At 37.4% G+C, this 23,954-nt stretch overlaps 2 protein-coding genes across 3 annotated transcripts in view; one reads left to right on the top strand and one right to left on the bottom strand.

Annotated features, from left to right (window-relative positions):
• Positions 1 to 2,028, bottom strand: part of DNAJC12 (DnaJ heat shock protein family (Hsp40) member C12) — a 64,329-nt gene extending 62,301 nt beyond the window's left edge. Inside the window, exon 1 of the mRNA XM_037495913.2 lies at positions 1,918 to 2,028. The gene's annotated coding sequence lies outside the window, so the exon portion shown is untranslated. The remainder of the gene's footprint in view (positions 1 to 1,917) is intronic.
• Positions 207 to 22,503, top strand: SIRT1 (sirtuin 1). Of its 2 annotated transcripts, none has more exons than XM_037495907.2 (9): positions 207 to 678; positions 1,990 to 2,106; positions 3,585 to 3,826; positions 5,551 to 5,703; positions 12,799 to 12,946; positions 13,591 to 13,670; positions 14,441 to 14,627; positions 16,073 to 16,630; positions 20,434 to 22,503. In XM_037495907.2, the coding sequence occupies exons 1-9, from the start codon at positions 273 to 275 to the stop codon at positions 20,760 to 20,762; spliced, it is 2,220 nt and encodes a 739-aa protein (XP_037351804.1). In that variant the 5' UTR covers positions 207 to 272; the 3' UTR covers positions 20,763 to 22,503. The 2 variants fall into 2 exon arrangements, with proteins under 2 accessions (XP_037351804.1, XP_054546198.1); XM_054690223.1 differs by lacking the exon at positions 207 to 678 and adding an exon at positions 957 to 1,065.
• The last annotated feature ends 1,451 nt before the right edge of the window (positions 22,504 to 23,954 follow it).

Here is a 23,954-nt window from a genome sequence, read left to right as displayed (position 1 = left end):
GCGAGTCAGGCTCCAGGACGGCGTCGGGCGCCGCGCGGGGTGGGGCGCGGCCGCCCGGCCGGGCTTCCTCCCGGCCCCCGCCGCCCCCGCGCGGCACGTGACCCGCCGTGTTGTGGTCCGGCCCGCGTGGGTGGCGGGAGCGGCGCGAGGGCGGGGGCGGGTCACGTGACCGGGTTTAAATCTCCCGCAGCCGGAGCCGCGGGGGCGCCAGAGCCGCGAGTCGGGCGGGAGCAGCGGAGGCGAGGGAGGAGGGCCAGAGAGGCAGTTGGAAGATGGCGGACGAGGCGGCGCTCGCCCTTCAGCCCGGCGGCTCCCCCTCGGCGGCGGCGGCCGAGAGGGAGGCCGCGTCGCCTCCCGCCGGGGAGCCGCTCCGCAAGAGGCCGCGGCGGGACGGCGCCGGCCCCGGGCAGAGCCCGGGCGAGCCCAGCGGGGCGGCCCCCGAGCGGGAGGCGCTGGCGGCGGCCGGGGGGTGCCCGGCCGCGGCGGCGGCGGCGCTGTGGCGGGAGGCGGCGACGGGCGGGGAGCGGGCGGCGGCGGCGGCGGCGGCCGGAGGAGACAATGGGCCGGGCCTGCAGGGCCGCTCCCGGGAGCCGCCGCCGGCCGACGACTTCGACGACGACGACGAGGGCGAGGAGGAGGAGGAAGAGGCGGCGGCGGCGGTGGCGATCGGGTACCGAGGTGCGCGGGGCGCGGGCGGCCGGGGCGGCGCATCCCCTCGGCCCTCTCCGGGGCCCCTCCCGGGGCGGGCGCGGGCCGGCGGGGGGCGGGGGCGGCCCGGGGCCGGCTCTGCGGCGAGCGGCTCCCCGGCGGCTGCGGCGGCGCGCCTGGGGCGGCGGGCCCGGCTGCGGGAGCGGCCCGCGGCCCCGCGCCCGCCCTGCGCCCTCTCCCCGGCCGCGGCCCGCGGGGCGCGCTCGCTCTGCGCAGCCGCCGGGCGGGGACGCTCTGGCAGTTGGGTTCCGAGAAGTTTTGCGTTGCAGCATGTTGCTTTTCTTACAAGATCTTTTGCGCCTCACCCCAGCATCCTTAAATCTGCAACTTTCGCTCGCCCTGGGCATCGACCTTTTTGTAAATTGCCTTTGCAAAATGACACCTGTTCAATTTGTGACTTTTGGGGGGGGCGGGGGAGGGCCTTTTTTTTCAACTCGCTTTAAATTACAAATACTGAAGCTGTTTCTAAAGCCATATCCTGCAAATTTGAAGAGCTTAGCTGTTTCCAAAGACATTATTCGTCTGGTAATAGTGGGCATGGGAGAGTCCACTATCGGACAGAGTGGGTTGCCCCCCCCCCCAATTGCGTTCTTTCAAGTTTTTTAGGTTGTGTACGTGTAGGTGGGTGGGAAACCCTGAAAGCACGAATTGACGTCTTTCTGCCTCACTAACATAGATAGCTCAGTTGTATTTGTCACCTAATCCTGAGGGTTATATAGTTTCGATCTGAGGAGTTTGCCCTGAATAGTTGTGCGTTTTATCAATATTCATTTGCGTTAATAAATCCAATCTACAGGCCATTCAGCCACCAAAAAGAGGAAACAAACATGTACATCAGGGGTTGGGTTAATAAAAGGATCATTGATTACAAATAATTTAGAAAGGGAAACGAATAATGCAAAAATATCTTTGTATGTTTAGTATTATATAAGAGAAGCACAAATTACTGTAATTGTATTTAAGGACTTTTGGGTAAGCTTATTTGACAAATTTTTGAACTGCATTATTTTTGATAAGTAGATTCAGTCTACTTTTTATGTTTTAACTGAGTAGACTTAATTCTAAATTTTAAAGAATGGAAAGTTTTAAGAGTCTGGGCATAATTCCTAAAAATAAGGATATATTGCTCCTATGAATGGTGCATGGTGACCCTTACACAGGCAATATCAACTTTAAGGGTTTTATTCAATGAAAATCATTGCTACTTACCATTAGAGATCTTCATGCATTTTAGATGCAGATTTTCCAGCAGCCTTGAGTTACTTTTGTTTACTTTTGCAGACAACCTTCTGTTTGGTGATGAAATAATCACCAACGGTTTTCATTCCTGTGAAAGTGATGAAGATGATAGAGCCTCACATGCAAGCTCTAGTGACTGGACCCCAAGGCCACGCATAGGTATGTTTTCAGAGAATGCATGCCTTTTTTGGTATTTTCATTTTGTGTTAACTAAAATATATAATTTTCTTCCCCCTCAAGCTGGTGATGAGGTTCTTAGATGCTTGCTGAGATTTTTCGTCAGCTCATGTTTTTAGGGAAAGTACAGTGCTTTGTTCTGTTTTTGTTTATAAGCAGCTCTGGCCTATGGAAAGCTGATCCTGGTATTTCTCAGTCAACCAGGCCCTTTTCTTCTCACCTGGGATCCTTTTCACTTGTACCCTCTGTGAGGAATACCCTTCTTCCAGTTAAAATATGCTGTCTCACACATATCCCTACATTATTTTTTTAGCACTAAATAAGCTATTTATGTTTTTTTTTTGGTTTATTTCCTCTTCTAGACAGTAAGTCCCACGGGGACAGTAATTTGTGACTGATTTTATTTGTATACTGTTTTGTCAGTACCTAGAAAAGTGCCCGGCATATAAAGTTTCTGCTTTGTAAATATTTATTAAATATGTGCATGGAATAAAAAGCATTTTAAAGTAGAGAGCACTGATTTTTATACCACAATTTTAACATAACCATCTCTAATGTGATCTTTTCCTTAAGGTGTTCTCTTTAAACATAATGATGACTGTTTCTTCTTCTTAGGTGTAATATTTGCTATATATTTGTTTTTCTCAAATGAGGAAACTGTTCTAAGAAATTCAGGTTAAAAAATTAGTGCTCAAAGCATCAGCATTGTATGTATCATTTGGGAGATTTGTTAATATCAAACTGAAGATTTTTTTTTTTTTTTTACTTTTTTTTATTTTTTCTTTTATTTTTTAAAGATTTATTTATTTTATACAAGAACTGGGGTACAGGTCAGAAGTGTGGAGGGTGAGAGAATTTGCCAGAGCCGGGAGCATAACAGGCAGACCGAGTGAAAACACTGCTGAGGGGAGCAGTGGGCAAGGCAGGAGAGGTCTGCTGCGCCATGTGGGGTTGTCCCTGGCTGGCGGGGAATCGAACCGGTGCTGCAGAGGCTGCGGACAGCTTCGCAGCGCAGCGTTCAACCAACTGCGCCACCAGGGAGGCCCTCAAACTGAAGATTATTATAGAAAGAAAAAAAGTTATGTGTAGATCTCCTTTATGTTTTCCTTTTTAATGATTTTCAGGACTGATAATAGGTTATGTTAATTTATTTGTCGAATTCTTTTGTATATCTGTTATTACGATGTATTTTCCTGGATTTTACCTATAAAAACTTAATTCTGATAGTCTGACTTTTAAAATACGTACTTGGTATTTCAGAGCTCAAGGGTATGCCCAATTCAATTTGATTTCCCTTACTTCTGTGGGGTTGAGATTTAGCTTTGAAGATGTAAGAAATACCTTATTGCATTTTCTTATTTAGCAAAAAGTCTTCCTAAAGATTGCTAATTTAGAAAATACATGAAATGTTGCATTACTTGCAAGTGGATTTGATCTTAACTCCTCATTTCTTCATATAGGTCCCTATACCTTTGTTCAGCAACATCTCATGATTGGCACAGATCCTCGAACAATTCTGAAGGATTTACTACCAGAAACAATTCCTCCACCTGAATTAGATGATATGACACTGTGGCAGATTGTTATTAATATCCTTTCAGAACCTCCAAAAAGGAAAAAAAGGAAAGATGTTAATACAATTGAAGATGCTGTGAAATTACTGCAAGAATGCAAAAAAATAATAGTTCTAACTGGAGCTGGGGTATGTAACATGTATAATTAACACTAGTAAAAGGGGGTGGTGGCATACTTTTTTTCTTACGTTTTTTCAAATTAAGAAACATTTTTCTGGTGTAGAAGAATTTATCCTTATATAATGTTTATGTTCGGAAACCTCTAAAAAGTGAGTGCAACAGCTATTACTAAATTTGTTCAGTTTTTCTTTTTAAAGATTTATTTATGTATATAGAACTGGGGTACAGGCCAGAGATGTGGGGGGTGAGAGGATTCACCAGAGATAGTGGGGAGCAGAATAGGCAGATTGACTGAAATACACTGCTGAGGGGAGCAGTGGGCAAGTCAGGAGAGGTCTGCTACGCCATGTGGGTAGCTCCCTGGTGGCCGGCCCGAGATCAGACTTGTGCTGCAGTAGCTGCGGACAGCCTCACAGGTTGTGTCCCAACCCCCTGCACCACCAGGGAGGCCCTGGTTCAGTTTTTTTAAAAAGTCAAAATCTTAAAAAAATTTATTTGTTTACTGACATAGTGGAGGTAAGGCAAGATTTTTTCAGGTGATTCTGCTTGCATTAAAGTGTCTCAGAATATGATGGAGAAACTGGATCTTTGTTACATCTGTATGGCAAAACCAGTAACCTGACTCATATTCACAAGTAAAGAACTTAGTGTTGGGAGGATAACAGGTTACTAGTTCTCCCTTTTAAATTAAGGTGATATGATTATGGTGGCTTGGCATTTTTCATTTGCCCCAGTTTAAGGTTGCAGTTACCAGCTATGAAAGACTTGCTTATTGTAAGTATTAACAGAATACAGAACATTACATGGTAGTAGTAGCCAGAGCAACTGCTGGAGTGTAATTCAATCCTGTTTTCTGCCATTTTGTGTTAAAGGGAAGGATGTCACATTTTCTTAAATGATGAGCAAAATTATGAGTTGCTCCCAGATATGATTTGTGATTTACACAGGTTTGTCTTACTGAAGTCAATGTGGAATCAATGCTAGTAAAATTATGAAAAAAAAACATCATTGCTGAAATCCTTATTTGAAATGTCAAGGTTTAGTTGTAGGAAAAGGTGTCTAAATCTATTTTTTTTTTTTAAGATTTTTTATTTTTGTGTAGTATAACTGAGGTGTAGGACAAAAGTGGGGGGTGGGGGTGAGAGGATTCACCAGAGACAGAGTGGGGAACAGAACAGGCAGATCCACTGAAATACACTGCTAAGGGGAGCAGCAAGCGAAACAGGAGACCTCTGCTGCACCATGTGGGCTAAGCCCCCTCATGGCACTGGTGGGCCATCATGGTGGTAATGTGCTGAGACTCAACCCTTAGACCATCAGGGAGATGCCCCTAAATCATTCTTAAAATTGAAATATTGTACAACAAAATGTTTAAATAGTGAAATTTAGTATTCTTAAGATGGTAGAACCCTAGCAAGATGAAAGATTTCTTTGGAAGTACCCCCTTCTCAATCAGTTTGCAACTGCTTTAATTTATTGGTAAAATAAATGTTAAAAGTTAGCCTGGCTTAAAATTCCTTATCCCGTTATGAATGGAATATGTGGTGAATTTAATTATACCGGTTTGGGAGATGTTTTATTTCTACTTGAAATAGGGCAACATTTCTGTTACCCAAAGGAAGTTTTAAACTAAAAGTCTTCAAATATTCCCTAGTTGTTTGGTACAAAAGCTACAATTATAAAGATAGAGGTAGAAGATTCAATTGTATAAAGTATATCATGCTTATTTCAGGTATCTGTTTCTTGTGGAATACCTGACTTCAGGTCAAGAGATGGTATTTATGCTCGCCTTGCTGTAGACTTCCCAGACCTTCCAGATCCTCAAGCAATGTTTGATATTGAATATTTCAGAAAAGATCCAAGACCATTCTTCAAGTTTGCAAAGGTACTATGAACTCTTTAGTTGTTTCTTTGGCATCCTCTTATCTTGAAAAAGTATTTTATTCACATACAGTCTAAAGCTTACCATGTATTGTCTAGAAAAATTGGTACTGGTAACTGTGGTGTGGAGTAAGATCAGAGAAATAAAAAGTCATTTCAGTCAGAATTCTCTTCTTCCCAGAAGGGCTATCATTTAATTTATTTTAGGATTGAGCTTATTTTCAAATAAGACTTTTATATTTTTCAAATTTGCATGTCAGTAATAGCTTTCATATAGTGTAGTCTTTTCAGATGTTAGTAGGCCATATAAAAGTAACATTACTGTTTTAAGTTCTAATATTTTTTGTGGGTTGTAAAATTATAACCATGCTTTGGTATGTTTTTTGGTAGACATTTTTAACATGAGTGTGACTGAAATATTTGTGATGGGGTGGAGAGGATTCTTAGATTGCATTTAGTCAATTTTGTTCTGCTCTAGTCTAGTCTAATCTAGTCTTTCTGGAATTCAGAAGTTACCTAGCCACATGGGGCTGTTGAGTACTTGAAATGTGTTGATGTGATGTTTGAGAGACAGAAGAGCTTTGGGAAAATCTATTATTCAAAATGATGTGAAAATGTCATTTTATTTATTACACAATAGCAAATAATGGTTACAGTGGAAATAGTAATACTTTAAATATTGGGGTGTAAATTATGGCAGTTTTAAACTTTGGTTACTAGGAAATTTTAAGTTATTCATGGCTCACCTTATATTTCTATCAGGCAGCTCTGTTTCAGAGTAAAGTTTGATATTATATTACACTACGACCAGAATCTTTTAGTCATTAGAAAATCTTTTTCCTATAGTTTAGTAAGTTACAAAATTGTTATTGCTAAACTTCACTGTGTTTGAAAGGATTTTTTTTGTTTCAATGACTTTTATAGTGACTCTAGAAGATCTCTCAATTTTATTGTTTATTTTTTGCGTAGAATTGGGGTGAAGGCCAGAGGTACAAGGTGGTGAGAGGATTCACTAGAGACAGGAGCAGAACAGGCAGATTTACTGAAATACACTGCTAAGGGGAGTAGCAGGTGAGACAGGAGAAGTCTGCTGTGCCATATGTGGGTTAGCTCCCTGGTTGGGAATTGTACTCACCAAACTTAGGTTGTAGACTTGATAGCACTGATACTTAACCCCAAAGCCACCAGGGAGTCCCAGTACCTGAATTTTAAATAAAGGGATACCTTCAGATACTTTCAAATCATGAGATCTGCTTATATAACTAGCCCTTTGCACTCCGAACCATTTTACAATATTTTGATTTAATTTCTTGTGCCATTTCAAGATAAAACTTCAGGGGAACATGCATGTCTCAAAAAGTTGCGTTGAAATAACCTCAATTCCCCATAATCACTAATAAATTGCAATGTCCCCTGAGAGGGGATATCCGAGTGATATGCTAGAATTCCGATGTCCCCTGAGAGGGGACAGCGGAGTGCAAAGGGCTAGTATATAGTATTTAAATTGGTGACTGTCTTTGAAGATACACTTTGTTTCAAAAGAATAAATTTAACATGAAGTCATAAAAACTGGAAATATTAGTGAAATACATACATTTTAGAAGAAAGCAAGAATTTCTACACAAATAGTCATTCATTGTATGTAATTACTGAGTAGAAACCTAGATTTCATTTAGCTTGAAAATTCCAAATAATGAAGAGATGTGGTTAAATGGTTACTGATCCATTAGAGCAATTTCTCTATATTGATATTTTTGGCTGGATAATTGTTCTAGGAGCTCCCTCTCCAATCTTGGCCATCACAAATATCTCCAGACATTGCCATTTTGTCTCCTGCAGAATTATTCCCTATTTGAACATGAGTGTATTATAGTGTGCCAGACTGTGGTACCACTTAGAATTTTTTTACCCAAGAACAATTAAGGCCATTATTGATGTTATGTAGCCATGTTCTGAACCATTATCCTGTATAATAAGGGTTTACATTGATTAGTAGTAGTTCTGGTCATAGTTCTCAGGAGTCTAAAATAATTTCCTGATGCTGATACAAATGAGTGGTTGTATTAAGAGTAAGTGAATATGGGGCCTCCCCAGTGGCACAGAGGTTGAGCGCTGGGTTGCGAAGCTGCCCGCAGCCTCTGCAGCGCTGGTTCGATCCCCGGCTGCTCCCCGGCCTCCGGAGGAGGGTCCCACATGGCGTGCAGACCTCTCCTGCCGCCCGCTGCTCCCCTCAGCAGTGTACTTCGGTCCTTCTGCCTGCTCTGCTCCCCGCTTTGGCTCTGGTGAATTCTCTCACCCTCCCGCGCTTCTGACTGTACCCAGTGCTTGTATAAATAAATAAATAAATCTTTTAAAAAAATTAAAAAAAAAACGAGTAAGTGAATGTGAAACTTGAGTTAGATAAAGAAAAACTTTTAAAGGCCTGTGTTTTAAAATGTTGCAATGCCATTTTTAAGAAAAGTAGAGGGAGGTATATTAATTGAATTTTTACTAACTTAATTCTAAAAATGTATATTTAATACATTATCACTTTACTGATAATGTGCAAACACACCAGATAATGCAGGCATACAGATGAGGAATCTTAAAGACCAATTCATTACCTAAAAATAAAAACATGCGTGGCCCCCCCCCCAAAAAAACCCAATTCACCTTAACACAGTGTTAAGACATGTGGATTACATTTGTATAAATGTAAGTATATTTTAAGTTTTTGTTATAAAAACATGCTTTTTTTTTCCATTGCTTTGGATTTGTAATGTTTCGTACTTAGTATAACAACCTTTCTGTAGATACTTGAATACTTTGTAATGGTTATAAAGTTCAGGTGGTATATACTATAATCCAAAAGTACACATTTTGGCTGTTTCCTGCTTTTATAACAAATACTATTGCCACAGTTATTCTTTTTGGTATTTCTCCACTGTTCTTAGTGTAAATTTTGAAAGTGAAATTGCTAAGGGTTCTATTTTGCCTTACTGCTACCTAGAAAGGTTGAATAAAATCACTCTAGTCAGAGTATATAAAAGGCATGATTTATTATTAACCCCAGACCCTTGCCTACCCCCCCCCACCCCTCAGGGGGATAAAAACTCTTCATTACAATATTATTTTATATGGAGTGGGAGGTGTATATGATAAAAAAAAAATTAAACAGTACAAAACAAATGTTATTTGGCCTCTCCCTTCAATCTGTAAAATACTTCCTTAGGTATCCTTTGGGAGGAAAAAAAAAGTAAACCTGTTTATAAATTATCAGTTTAACAGGTTAAAAAAAATTAGCATCCTCTTAATATATAGTGTCTGTTTTTATTAGTGGATTACTACTTTTGACTATTCGCTATGTGTTTACCTTTGAATGACTTGTTTTGTTCTCAGACCTTTTTTCCATTATGATACTTTTTCTCATTCTAATTTTTGGGAAGATTATTCTTGAAGTGTGTTTATATTAGGTGATTGAAATTCCAGCCCAATATGCCCACAAAGATGTACAAAATGAAATACACTTACTTGACTAGTTTGTAATACCTAATAGAAATGGTACATAACCTGAAAGGGGAACTTGAGGTTGAGGAATTAATTGAAAAGGCAGTGTGCGTAGTGGTGAAAGAAGGCTGTGTTTTGCTTGGTCTCAATTTAGGGTTTGAATGATGACTTTACCTAATGGCTCTTGTGAGTTTTTGGCAAGTTACCTTTGTGCTTTGGTTTTTCCATTTACAGAATGGGAATACGAATACATAAATATACATAAGTATGCACATACATACATATAGGTATATGTCTATGGTAGAAGTGTTCCTTTATGCCTGGTGCAGTGAAGCTCATTCAGTGGCAACTGAGAGCTTGACTAATTGAAATTCTTAGGTTAGTACAGAGGTTGCAAACTAGACCCTCAGTTCCAGATGTGACCTGTTTTTGTCCAGCTGGTGAGCTAAGAATTAATTTTGAAATGGGGGAGAAATCAAAATAATAATATATTATGGCATATGAATATCATAGGTAATTCTAATGTTATTGACCATAAATAAAATGTTAGTGGAATGCAGCCATATTTATTCACTTAAATGTTTTCTTTGACCACTTGCTGTACTGCAATGGCTGATTGGAGTGTTTGTTATAGAGACCATTAACAGAAATTGTATGGCCCAGCTCTGAATGTATATTATCTGGTGTCCTCGTATGGAGAAAATTTGCTAAATCTTGAGTTCCTCAAAGAACCAGACTTAAGAAAAAAAAGTTAAAATTGTCTAGTGGCAAACTGATTTATAAGTATTGATTTGGTAAGATACTGAGTAGTCTATCATAAGTGGTTTTATGGGAAACAAGGAATTATGAGGATTTTCCTTACTCCACTGATTAGTTTCACTTCCGTCAGCGTGAAGAATTTAGGTTCTAATTTCTTAAACATCTCTACTTCCTCCCTCTGCCGAAAGAGGTGGATATTAGCAAATAGTGGTATCTTAAACTTTGATGAGTCATTTTAGTTTTGAGAAGTGCAATGAACACCCCTGTCTTTGACTAAAGTGTTAGTCACATTTCTAGAAATGGATAAGAAAGCAGAGTGCTTCTGTAAAGCCATTGAAAACTCACTACGGCAAATAGTTGTATTCTTGCTTATGGAGCCTGCTCAGGAGGTATTAATTCATGCCTGTTTTAATTGACATCTTTTTGTCACTTTGCCTACTACTGTGGATCCTCTTACTCTGTTTTCTAGCCAATTCTAATATTTGTTAATACTTTTTAACTGCTGTATCCAGAGGAAACTTTAATTTGTAGCCTGTGGCCATTTCTGGATTGGTTGTATGTTTTTAGACACAATGTATGGAAGCGGAATGTCTTTTTCAAGCCTTTGGTCTTAGCTCTGCTCCCATTCTAATCTTTAAGGATTCCTATAGCAATAAACAAAGGTCGCATAATAGGACTTTAGGATGTTCAGATTTGAAATGGTATTTCTTACTTAGAACAGGGTTAACATGTCATAGTTCCAAAATGAAATAATTCGTACTTGACCTGAAAATTGTATTCCCAACCATTTAGCTTTAGCAAACCTTTCATGTTAAGAGCCTGCCTTAGGAGTAGTTTTTGTATTAAGATAGTCCTTCCAGAGTAGTTTTTCCCTCCAGTAATTCAGATTATGTATCTTAGTTTAACACTGTGTTAAAATGTAAAGATTTCATACATGGTTCACTGAATAGTCAAAAGAAGGTAAGACAAATCACTTAGGTTCTAACATAAAATATAAAATCAAGCAAAAAGATTCCTTCTTACATTATCTGTAACCATAGGAACTTTTTAAAGTCTAAACTACCCTGACATGTTATGGGTTGGATATGAAGGGAAACTGCAGCATAGAACTGAATCTGGTGTGTCCCATGGGATTTTGAGTTTTCACCCTCTTTTTAAGGCATGGGGATGATAAGACACACACACAACCCAGAAGGTGAGGTCCTGGTAGTCTAGCTCAAGGAGCCTGCTCTGGAGACAGCAATTCATGCGTGTTTTAAATGACATGCTTTTGTCACTTTCCCTACTACTGTAGATCCTCTTATTCTGTTGGTCTAGCCAGTTCTAGTAGTTGTTAATACTTTAACTGCTATATCCAGAGGAACCTTTAAACAAGATACTATGATGCTTAGTCCTCTGAATGTAAGTACACTGAACACAGCATCCACAAAGAAAACAATGGTTGTGCAGCCAACACAACCCAGTGGTCCAAAACATGGCCTTCAGTTTTCTGTAGATAGTAGCTTTAATAAGGTTTTCTTGTTCTTTCTATATGCATTACCTGTTTCTTAAATTGCAAATTTGTCCCTGGAATTCATCTCAATTAGAATAAGGCAAAATCTGGATTTTTGCATAACATTTTAAGTATGTGGACATATATGATAGTTGTTATAATGAGATCTGCATCATTTTTACTTAATTTGCTTGCTTAATATCCTGAGCTGTTTTGTATGGTAGGTTTTTAAAACTGGAAATATTAAATAGGTTTTAAAGTAAAATCACTTATAATCTTAAACTTTTTGTATAATATCAAAGTGAAAGTTTCCCCACTTTTATTTATAGCTTGTTTTTACCCTTCCTGATTTAATATTTATATGAACATATCTATATACATGTGCATATAATTTCCTTTTTTTTGCTTAATGACAAAAACATTAAAAGCAAAACTACACACCAGTGACTAGCTTGCTTTTTTTCTTGTATATCATGGACCATCTTCCAGGGTATAGTGCATCTAGAACCTCCTTCATTGATTTCAGTGGCTGCGTAGTCTATCAGGGATGTAATAGATTTCTACAACCAATTCCTTATTGATGGACATGTGGTTGTGTGTAGCTTTTTGCTAGCATTGAAATGTTAGAGGCTGTAAGGAATGGTAAGGAAGTAGGTAGCAGTACTACTTTAAGAAGGTAGAGAAGAAACTTCCTTTGCCATAGTCACTTACTAATGAAATTTAACAAAAACACTGTCAAAAGTTTGAGAAGACCAAAATTGATACTTTTTCTCTGATCTTTTTGCCATGTGTATATCTGAATTCTTTGTTTTTAAAGAAGAAACAACATTGAAGCATTATTTGGGGGGAAAAAACACACACACAAAATCCAGCAACTCAGCATTCATGAGCAACTCTATACTATACCAACCAGTATGTGCCTGTGCAGTGGAAGGAAAACAATTTTGGTAAGGAATTAAAACTTTAGCTTTAAAAAGTCACCATACCTTTATTTTTAATTTTAGTTTAAACTTCCCCATTTTTCCTTTAAAAAAAAAAAAAAGAATTTGCAGCCAAAAATTAGATCTTGAGGTGTGTATTTCTTCTGACTTTTATTAAAATATTAAACATTTATTAGAGATATTTTGGGTTGACTATCCTTTTCAAGGGGCCAAGTTCACTAATTGCTGAGTTTTATACATGTTACAGCAACAGTCATTTTGTAGGTGTGTGTTGCATCCATCTAGATGCTTTGAGGTGCTCGTGTATTTTTTTTTTTAATTATGTATGCATAGGGACTATCTGTGGTTTTTTTTTTTTGTTAAACATATGGCATCTGCTGCACTTATTTGATCTTTTTTTCTTATCATTTATATCATGTAGGAAATATACCCTGGACAGTTCCAACCATCTCTCTGTCACAAATTTATTGCATTGTCCGACAAGGAAGGAAAATTACTTCGCAACTATACTCAAAACATAGATACACTGGAACAGGTTGCAGGAATCCAAAGGATTATTCAATGTCACGGTTAGTAAACTTCAAGATTGCATTCTATTTATTTTATAGGAAAAACTGTAATTAGAAATACTATTATCCAGAAATAGAGAATTAAGCCTTTGGATCTTAAAATATGATTAGCTATAGAATTAAGAAAAATAGAATACAAAAAATGAAAGCAGAAATATAGCATGCCACTTAATTGTGTAAAACATTAAATATTGTGCTATTGGATTACAAAAGAGAGCAGTGCATTCTACAAAAGTAGTGTTAGATATATATGAAAAAACATGACATCTTTAGTTTGTTAAACTGGGTAATTCAGATATACAAGATGTAAAAATTTTGAAAACTTGCCATCTAAACTAACATTTTCTTATGTATCTAAACTGTAAAGCTCAACTGTTAAGGTAATACAGTTGTAATCATCCAACTCTCCAGAATTTTAGTCATGGAGGAGTTGGTTTATTTTATTGAAAAGAGTAACTTTATCATTGTCAGTATATCAACATCTCTGAGGATTGGATTCTCTCCTAAATTATTTACTGTGAAGTTTATTGAAATTATAAAATTTCTTAACTTTTCTGGTGTCAGATTTTGTAGTCTTTGTGTGTAATGTTAAAGAAATAGAAATGTTCCTTTACTGAAGAATATATATACTTGGCTGTTTTTAGGTTCCTTTGCAACAGCATCTTGCCTGATTTGTAAATACAAAGTTGACTGTGAAGCTGTACGAGGAGATATTTTTAATCAGGTGATTTATCATTCATACTTTATGAGTAAGGCATTTCTTTGATATGTTCTTTGCCCCCAAATCCTGTTTTTTTCCGACAGTATGTGGTGTAGGAAAATCAAGAAAGAATGTTACCATTGAGAATTCAGGTGAAATACAAAAGAACCTTTCAGTACCTTAAGTCAAAAACATTGCTCCATAATGTCTCTAAAATGATGAAATTAACTTCTTAATTAGCTAAGCCTTAAAAAAATCTTGATTATAACAAAGTGTTACTTTGTTAGTTTTTCTCCTTTTCCTTTTTGAAGTTGTCAGAATCTAATCTTAAGTTAGTTGAGATAATGCTTGAAATCATTTTAAAAAGTATTGTGAAAGGTAATTCTCACTGTCTAAAAAATGTAGGAACATATCAGAGGATAACCATCCAGAAATAAGTTCTATTGCTTAGTTGCATATATAATCCTATGTAATTATGAAAGATGGATGCTTATATTGAGAGAATCATTTCTTAAAGATTTTGTAAGAGTGAGGTAGGTGTATATATTTGTACACACACATACATGTACTGGGTTTTACCTGCTAATGTACAAGACTCTTGGATTATCAGATGTAGGTCTACAGATTATAATAGTACAAATAGGATAAACTCAATTTTTCCTGTTAGGTATCCACAGCTTTTCTATTTTCTTTGATAATTTTGAAATGCATTTTAGGAAGTGTGGAAATGTTAACTGTTTCTAACTGAGTTTTCCCTTCTCTTACTCACCTCAACTAAAATCTGGAACATTCAGGTGGTTCCTCGATGTCCTAGGTGCCCAGCTGATGAACCACTTGCTATCATGAAGCCAGAGATTGTCTTTTTTGGTGAAAATTTACCAGAACAGTTTCATAGAGCCATGAAGTATGACAAAGATGAAGTTGATCTCCTCATTGTTATTGGGTCTTCCCTGAAAGTAAGACCAGTAGCACTAATTCCAAGTAAGTTGGTGATAATTCTTAGAGAACATTTCTGTCTATATTGCCATGGGTTGTAGCTCTGTTTATAATAGACCTCAGTTTCTAGTTAAAGAGTGGCAAAGAATCATGAGTTTATTTTTTAGGTTACATTCTTGTTCATGGTTAATTTGACATTTTGATCAGGGGAGAGGGTTGTCAAAATAAAGATAATATCAAATTCTAATGTATATGAAAAATTTAAGAGAAAAGGAAACAGTTCAACTAAAACTTTTTAGTGGAATTTTAATGTTCAAAAGTTAGCTTCAACTAATTCACATATACTTATAAAACAGCCCTTAATCCATGTATTTTTATTCTTAATTTGATTAGTTATTGATCTTCCCAATTTAGCAGATTTCAATACAGTAAATTCAAATATTTAGTGTAATGTTCTCATCTAACAGAGAACTTGGCGGGTTAAAAAATGGTTTGTTCTTGATAGGAATAAAAATTTTATGTCTTCTCATAATCATTGTATATGGATCTGCTTTACTCATAAGGGTATCTTGTATGTATTAAAATGCTCAAATAGAATTTAAAATCCCTATTCTCAGGAATATGTCTTTAACAAGTGCTCATATATACTACCTTTTTTTCTTTCTCTAGTGAGGCAGCAAGGTTGAGGAAGTTCGAAGGAGTAAATCAGTACCACTAGAGTGCCCTAAAAAGTGAGGGAAGAGAAGAGAGGAGAGCATATCAAATCCTTAACCAGCATTACAGTAGACCCTTGTACCCACAGCAATCAAATTAGGCAGCCAGAATAAGGTTAGAAGAAACATCAAATGCTCCAATTTCTATTCACTAGCTCACACATGGTGCCTTTTAGGCAGTTCAACTAAATTTTCTCTAAAAAGTTGTGAAATTCTATTATAGTACAATTTATAATGAAACAATTCAATGTATAAACTCCTTTTTGAGTTACTTTTTGTGTTGAAAGCTAACACAGGAATTTTTAAAAGCTTTCTGGGAGGCTGTATATCAGTGATAGGCAAAGCAATTTTTTAAATATATAAAACAGGTATGCAGTCGTAGACTTGTGTCACTGTATATATCAGGAGCTATTTCAGTAGAATGACTGCCAACAGTTAACTGTGCACTTGACATGTTAACTTACTTAATTTTCACCACAGCCTTGTGGAAAAGTACTGTTATTATCCCACAGGTAAGGAAATGGAGGTACAGAGTGGAAGTCTTAGAGGATTGGTCGGAAGTAACCAGGTGTGACAGGAGCAGAATCTGAAAGATGTCTGACTGCTTATCTTGTTTACATGATAATATGGTGAAATGTAATGGTTTGGTTAAGTATTAGTGGCATGTTTCTTCTTTGGTTTTGGAAGCATGTTAGATAATTGCATAGTACATTTTTTTGTTGAGGCTCTGTTAGGTTATCTCTTTCCCCCTTTTCTGACTCTTTCTATTGTTTTTAGGTTCCATACCCCATGAAGTGCCTCAGATATTAATTAATAGGGAACCTTTGCCTCATCTGCATTTTGATGTAGAGCTTCTTGGAGACTGTGATGTCATAATTAATGAATTGTGTCATCGGTTAGGTGGTGAATATGCCAAACTTTGCTGCAATCCTATTAAACTTTCAGAAATTACTGAAAAGCCTCCACGAACACAAAAGGAGTTGGCTCATTTGTCAGAGTTGCCACCCACACCTCTTAATATTTCCGAAGACTCAAGTTCACCAGAAAGAACTTCACCACCAGATTCTTCAGTGATTGTCACATTTTTAGACCAAACAGCAAAAAGTAATGTTGGAGATTCAGATGTGTCTGAATCAAAAGATTGTATGGAAGGAAAATCACAGGAAGTACAGATTTCTAGGAGCACTGAAAATGTTAGTGAACAGTTTGAAAGTCCAGATGTGAAGAATGTTGACTCCAATACTGGGGAGAAAAATGAAAGAACTGTTGCTGAAACAGTGAGAAAATGCTGGCCTGCGAGACTTGCAAAGGAGCAGATTAGTAAACGGCTTGATGGTAAGAGAGGCTGTTGAACTATTTTTACAAGCGTAATTGTAACAAAATATTTGTAACAAATTAGCAGATTTTGGCAAGTTAACTAATAGGGTAATGATGTGCAGTTATATGTAACAGTTGATTCTGTCTAGGGATACTGTTACAAAGTTTAGGTTTTAAGCTACAGAAACAGTGGTATGTTACATCATCTGGGGAAGAAAATGTTTCTAAGTCTGCTATACTTACTGAATTTCTTTAGAGAATGACAAAGGTAAGCATTAAAGAGGAGGAAATGGGGTATTTAAGTTCTGCCATTTGTAGCAAGAGCTTTAGCTGTTAGAAATTACTCAGCTTTGGGTGCTTACTGTTGTCAATCGCTTTACCTAACTTACCTGATACTAATCTGATGAGGGTAAAACTATTATCACTAATCCTCTGCTACAGTAGGAAAACATGAGGACCACAGAGGTTAAGTACTCCATTCACAGTAACAAAAAGGATGCAGAAGAGCCACTTTGGATTTAAGTCTGTCCTTAGAACCTGTCCTCTTAATCACTATAATGCTCTGTTGTCTCAGATCTAGAAAACATGCAGTTCTTCTTTCTCAATGTCAAGAATGCATCTGCCCTATTTTGAGACATGGGCAGTTGTAACCAATTAATATTAAGATGAGTTAAGTGATTTCTTACTTGGAAGTTCATAAATTGAACCAAGTAGTACATATTTTACGCTTAATGTTCTAAGAGTTGTCAACGGCAATTTTAAGCAAAACAAGGTATATAATTAAAAACCTATTTTATCATAGGATAATTGATAACTCAAGCTCCTACAGTTAACATCACCAAACACATCTAATCGTTAACAATAATTTGTATTCAATCATTCATTTTGCAACCCATTTACTTCCAGTTCAGGGCTGAGGTTTGCTGAAGCTTATCCCAGCAGCTCAGAGTATAAGACACATCCACCTTGGAGAAGACACCCTTCCATCATATGATACACACACCCATACACCCTTCAGTCAGACTAACACAATCTAGATACACCAGTTAACCTAAGTATGCATATCTCTGGGATGTGGGAGTAAACTGAGTACCTAGAAAAAACTCATGCAGACATGGGGAGATTGTGCAAAACTCATACTGTAGGGTCCTTGTTCAAACTCAGTTTTCCCCCTTGTTGAAAATCTATATATGGTGGAAAATACTAAATTAATATAAGTAAAAAAATCACAAGAGTCCCATTCCATTTACCATACATGGTATAAACTGATGAATTTTAGACAAAAGTATTTGTGTTCTGCTCATTTACTATAAATTATTTAGTTCAATTGATGAGGCATTTAACTTTTTTCCACAACAGACATTATAGAAGATATAACCAATCTACTGGTAGGTGGGTGTGTGTGTGTGTGCGCATGCATGCGTGTAACTATGAAATTAGGTGATAAATACCCAAAAGAGTAAATGCTGTTTGGAGATTAAGTTTATGGAAGGTTTTCCCAAAAAGCTAGCTCTGACTTCAGCCTTGAGCAGTAACTAGAATTAAAAGTGAGGGAAGTTTTCCCAAGGAAACTAGAAAAAAAGCATACATACAATAAGGCTTGCTTGAAAATGTGGCAAAAGGTAGGAGGAGAAAATTGTTTAGTCAGGTAATATGAATATCTTTACTATATATTATCAGCTCGTGCACTGGAGTGAATACTTCTGCATTGGGGTGTGACACATGGCATAAACATATCAAACACTGCCTCAGGAACCAAAGCTTGAACCCAAAGTCATCTGTTTGGCATTATTCTTTGATTCTACCTATTTAGGAGTCCTTAGAAGGTATAGACTTTGCAAATATAGACCCTGAGTTGCTCAGATCTCTTGGGCAAGGTTAGTTCAGTTTTTTAAACCTGTAAGATGGAAATAAAATAGCACATACTTCATAGTATTGTGAGAATTTAAATGAAGAATGTGAAATTGTAATTGTTAAAACCAAAATAAATGTCACTTTTTTGCCCCTAATTTTGAAAAAGAAGCAAGTTGGAACATGTATGAGGTAAACTTACAATCTCTCTTGATTGCCAATAGGAAGCAAAAATAGGCTTATGTAAGATACCAGGTACTTGTCAAATAGATCGTTCAGTAGTGGGGCGGGGTGAGGGGGAACAAAAAAAAAAACTTTTTGGGAAGCATGGGTGGAAACCAGAATGAGAAGTGCAGACAGCAATGTGCTAGGACCCCTTAAAAAGATTCAATGGGTATGATTTAAAGGAAGATAGCCCCATTAAGAAGTACCAGATGGGATTTTTTGTTAGCAACTGGAGTATTTGTCTTCCTGTTCTGGTCATGCAAAATTTAATACTAACAGTGTCTTAGGAAATTGAAGAATACTCAAGGAAATAAGTGGTTTTCACATTGCACTTTGTGATCTAGTAATGGACTGAATTTTTGGGGGGGGGTTGGGGGAGGGCATAGAAGAACTGGGAGGTATAGGCCAGAGGTGCTGAGGTGGTGGGTGGTGAGAGGAATCATCAGAGACAGAGAGTGGGGAACAGAACAAGTGGATTTACTGAAATACACTGCTGAGGAGAGCAGCTGGCGAGACATATCTGCTACACTCAGGCTGGGGATGGTACTTAGGCTGTAGCAGTGATATTGCTGATACTTAACCCCTAAGCCACCAGGGAGGACCCTGGACTGAAATTTTTGTGTAGTTTAGATCAGAGTTGTCACACATTAGGTTGTTAGAGTGAGCAACTGGATCATGCATGGTACCATATATAAAACTTGAAAGTTAATTTTGAAAGAGAAACTTAGATGTGCTTGGTAGATGGTATGTCACTCTGGATCAACTATGTAGTAGTCAGATTTTTTAATCCATCTGGGATTTGGCACAGTAAATATGTATAAAAACAGATGGGGTTACTTGTTCGTGTGAATTTAAAGATTAAGAATCTTAAAATGTGCCTTGTAAGTAAAAACTAAACTAAATTTGACCAAACTACAACTTTTAAGAACTTTGTTAGCATTTATAGATTTAAATTGATGCTCTCAGCAGAACTTAGAGGTGCCTTGACCTGGGGCTCATAACTTATGGGAGAGAAAGGTTAACTCGAATTTGAAAAGAAAGATTAAAGTTCAGTGTTGCTTCTACAAAACATATAGCTTTAGTAAGTGGGTGGTGAGGTCTGTGAAACTAAATTTCTAACTCCAGGTGATGCCAGTGTCTAGATGCTACACTTTGAATAGATTAACCTCCTGTGTTTTGAGACGTTACTTTCAATGAACATGAATTAAGCATCTAATGTAGACTGGGCTGCAAACTTGCATCTCATCAACTCTGTTCAAAGGAGTCAGTTAACTGTTTCTGGAAAAAAAGGTAACTATGATAATACCTCATCAGGTTCTTGTAAGAATTACTTCAGTTTCAAGATCAGGAAATTGAGACATAGATAAGCAGCCAAATTAACAAAGCTTAACCCTTTGCACTCCACTGTCCCCTCTCAGGGGACATCGGAATTCTAGCATATTACTCGGATGTCCCCTCTCAAGGGATTGCAATTTATTAGTGATTACGGGGAATTGAGGTTATTTCAACGCAACTTTTTGAGACATGTATGTTTCCCTGAAGTTTTATCTTGAAATGGCACAAGAAATTAAATCAAAATACCGTAAAATGGTTCGGAGTGCAAAGGGTTAATGAATGGCAAAACTAAGATTTGTACCCAGAACCAAGAGTCTGTAGCTTATTTTTGAGAACTACTACAGTAAACACCATGAGTGGTGGTACTCTATAAGATAAAGCTGAATTATGTCTTTATTGCTGTATTTCAGGTAATCAGTATCTGTTTTTACCACCAAATCGTTACATTTTCCATGGTGCTGAGGTATATTCAGACTCTGAAGATGACGTCTTATCCTCTAGTTCTTGTGGCAGTAACAGTGATAGTGGAACATGCCAGAGTCCAAGTTTAGAAGAACCCATGGAGGATGAAAGTGAGACTGAAGAATTTTACAATGGTTTGGAAGATGATGCTGATGTTAATGAGAGAGCTGGAGGAACTGGATTTGGAGCTAATGGAGGTGATCAAGAGGCAGTCAATGAAGCTATATCCATGAAACAGGAACCAACAGACGTTAACTATCCATCAAACAAATCATAATGTAATTGTCCAGGTACAGGAATTTTCCCACCAGCATTAGGACCTTTAGCATGTCAAAATGAATGTTTACTTGTGAACTCAATAGAGGGAGGAAATCAGAAAGGTGTAATATTTATAGACTGGTGAACTTAGATTGTTTTCATGGGTAATTTTTAACTTACTTATTCTGTACTTGTACACGCAACACTAACTTTTTTAAAGAAAGGTACTAAGTATCTTTAATCAGCTGTTGGTCAAGACTTTCAAAAGTTCATTTGTATAATACATTCATATGTATATATAATTTTGCCTAGTGAGTTTCACCATTTTAAAGTTTTCAAAAAGCCATTGGAATGTTAAATTAATGTAAAGGGAACAGCTTATCTAGACCAAAGAATGGTATTTGTCACACTTTTCTTTGTAACATTGAATGGTTTGAAATCCTCCAATCTCTGTTCTGCTAAACTTCTGATTATTTAGCACAATTACCTACTTTTAAGCACTGGCATTTTCCAAAACTTGTGGCAGCTAACTTTTTAAAAATCTCATGACATGCTATGTGTGTAGAAGGAAGTCAACAGTAGGAAGAAGGGAGAGCACTCAGTTGTCTTTGCTTTTTAAAGTAAGACTTGGTGCTAAGAGTTTCAGGAATATTGTATTGTTCAATGAAGATGGCTTTTGTACTTCCCGTGGACATGCAGTAATGACTATATTGGCTCATAAAACTAACCTGAAAAACAAATGCTTTGGAAATGTTTTAATTGCTTTAGAAACAATAGTGCCTGCCTGGGTACCCTTAGTTTTGAGAATATTTGCCATTGTCGTTTAAATACCTATCACTGTGGTAGAGCGTGCATCGATTCTTTCCCACCCACACGTTTAAACTGCCAAGATGTGAATATGCAAAAGCCTTCATGAATTTATAATAATGGTACTGGGGAGAATGTAATATTTTGGACTGTTGCTTTTTTGTTTTCCACTAACAAGGATAGCAACAGCCCCCTGATTATGGTTCCAAAGTAAAAAGATGTTAATTATAACTCAGTAAGTACAGGAGATTTTGGTATAATAATACCAAACTTTACTAGCATTGTGGAGATGAACATGATGTAAACTTGTAATAGCAGAATAGTTAATGAGACTAATTCCTACAACGTGTCTTTATTTAAAAGCTTAGCCTGCCTTAAATCTAGAATTCAACTTTCTCAGCTGCAGAAGCTTCTAGTCTTTCAAGAAAGTTCATACTTTATAAAATTGCACAATAAGCATTTACCTTCTGACCTTTTCCCAACATTACTACCAAATTAGAAAGTATTCCTTTGTTGCTTTAGTATTTATTACAGTTTGTAAGAGGTTTGAATTACAGCTGTTCTTTAAGCATAAGATACCAAGCTAGGACCATTATTGCCAGGGAAAAAAATTTTATTGGCTATTTCCCTACCTAAAAAGATGTTGCCGTTTGACTTTATTTGGCTACACTAAAGAATGCAGTATATTTAGCTTTCCATTTGCATGATGTGTGTTTGTGCTATAGATGATATTTTAAATTGAAAAATTTGTTTTAAATTATTTTTACAGTGAGGACTGTTTTCAGCTCTTTTTATATTGTACATAGTCTTTTATGTAATCTACTGGCATATGTTTTGTAGACTGTTTAATGACTGGATATCTTCCAACTTTTGAAATACAAAACCAGTGTTTTATACTTGTACACTGTTTCAAAGTCTATTAAAATGTCATTTGACTTTTTTCTGTTAACTTACATTGTTTTAAAGTATAAAATTTTTTTAATTCATACAGCTTTGAGGGCTGTATTATATACTTAAACATTTCTTCATTCACTTTTGAACAGTCTAAAAAGAATGGTACTTATGCAAAACACTGATAGTACTGGTTGTATAAGTTGGTTCATCACCAAAAGTTTCAAGACTAGTATTCCAACCAATTTAGGTTAGGCCAAGGGCATTAGCAGGTAAAATGTAGGGGAAAGGAAGAATTTGACAGACTTTGGGGGATCAGTAGGAAATGGTGGAAATTCAGTGATTCAAGTTGCCCAGTGCTAGAAGAAAAAGCCAGGCTAGCTAGGAAATTTAATCACCTGGTACTAGATCTTCCAAGTCTTTAAAATGAGAAGGGGTGGACAAAAATGACTATAGACCACACTTGGTATGAACTTTTTGAGACTGATATGGAAGAGACACAAAGTACTATTCAAAAAGCCAGGGACATGACCTTTACAAAGTATGTGTACAGTAATAAATAAAGAGAATCTTCAACTGGCAGTTTCCTACTCTCCTGCCTACTTCCCCACCAAACTTTTGAAGTTTGTATTTTTAAAAAATGCTCTACCCTGATATATCCTGTTAGCACTAGAAAAAGTATCCATAAAATGCCATCCTCAGATGTTATAAAAATAAGAAACTTTTCCCGTTTATGCACAAGATGGATAAGGCAGAGTCCATGCCTGTAAAGGGGGAGGTATGTAATCACTTAGTTAAATTACGTACTTAACAAGATTTAATTTAAAGCTCTGTTATGCAATGCAGTCTCATTCCCCTTGGTTAAGGCTTGCTCCATATTTTACATTTCAATGATTGTGACACATGCCCTCAACATATAGCTAGCATTTTTCTTAGTAGTACATAAAAGTGTTTTTCATCACCTACTATGCTTAGGAAAGTTTTGTTTCAAACAAGTCTACTTCTAGATTTGTGATTTGCTGATACATATACCAAACCCAAAGATCTAAAGTTACTCTAAACCTTAGGAAGTTAATAGAAATACCAGAAAATGAGAGGCACTCAACTGGGACTGTCAAAAGTCACCTGGCAAACTTGAAAGTGTATAACCAAGAACATCACCTCTCAGTGATTGATATTTAACTGGCATAAAGTGGAACTTGTGCAGAGTTTAAAAAGCACCTCACCTCACCCCATTCAAGGGTCTATCAAGGATTGAAAAGGGAAATCACTTTTAACATTCCATTTCCAGAAGATAGCTTAGCTGGAAAAGTATATTTACTCAAAGCAAGCAGACTATCTCTAGTAGAAGTTTTGGCTTAAAGGTAAACACTGGACAAGAGTGGGAAGCTACTAAAATGGTGAATTCTTCGCCAAGGGACAGAAGTACCTTAAGAAAGAGGTTTGGATGGTCCAAGTGCAAAAAGATGCTTTTGGTGAGTAGTAAGAGACAGAATGGGAGTAATTGTCCTTG

The sequence above is a fragment of the Talpa occidentalis genome, unplaced genomic scaffold, assembly GCF_014898055.3.
Source record: "Talpa occidentalis isolate TD23 unplaced genomic scaffold, MPIMG_talOcc4v2.1 talOcc4.8, whole genome shotgun sequence".
Classification (NCBI taxonomy): domain Eukaryota; kingdom Metazoa; phylum Chordata; class Mammalia; order Eulipotyphla; family Talpidae; genus Talpa; species Talpa occidentalis.
The sequence above is the reverse complement of the archived record's forward strand: the minus strand, read 5'-3'. Positions and strand labels throughout refer to the sequence as shown.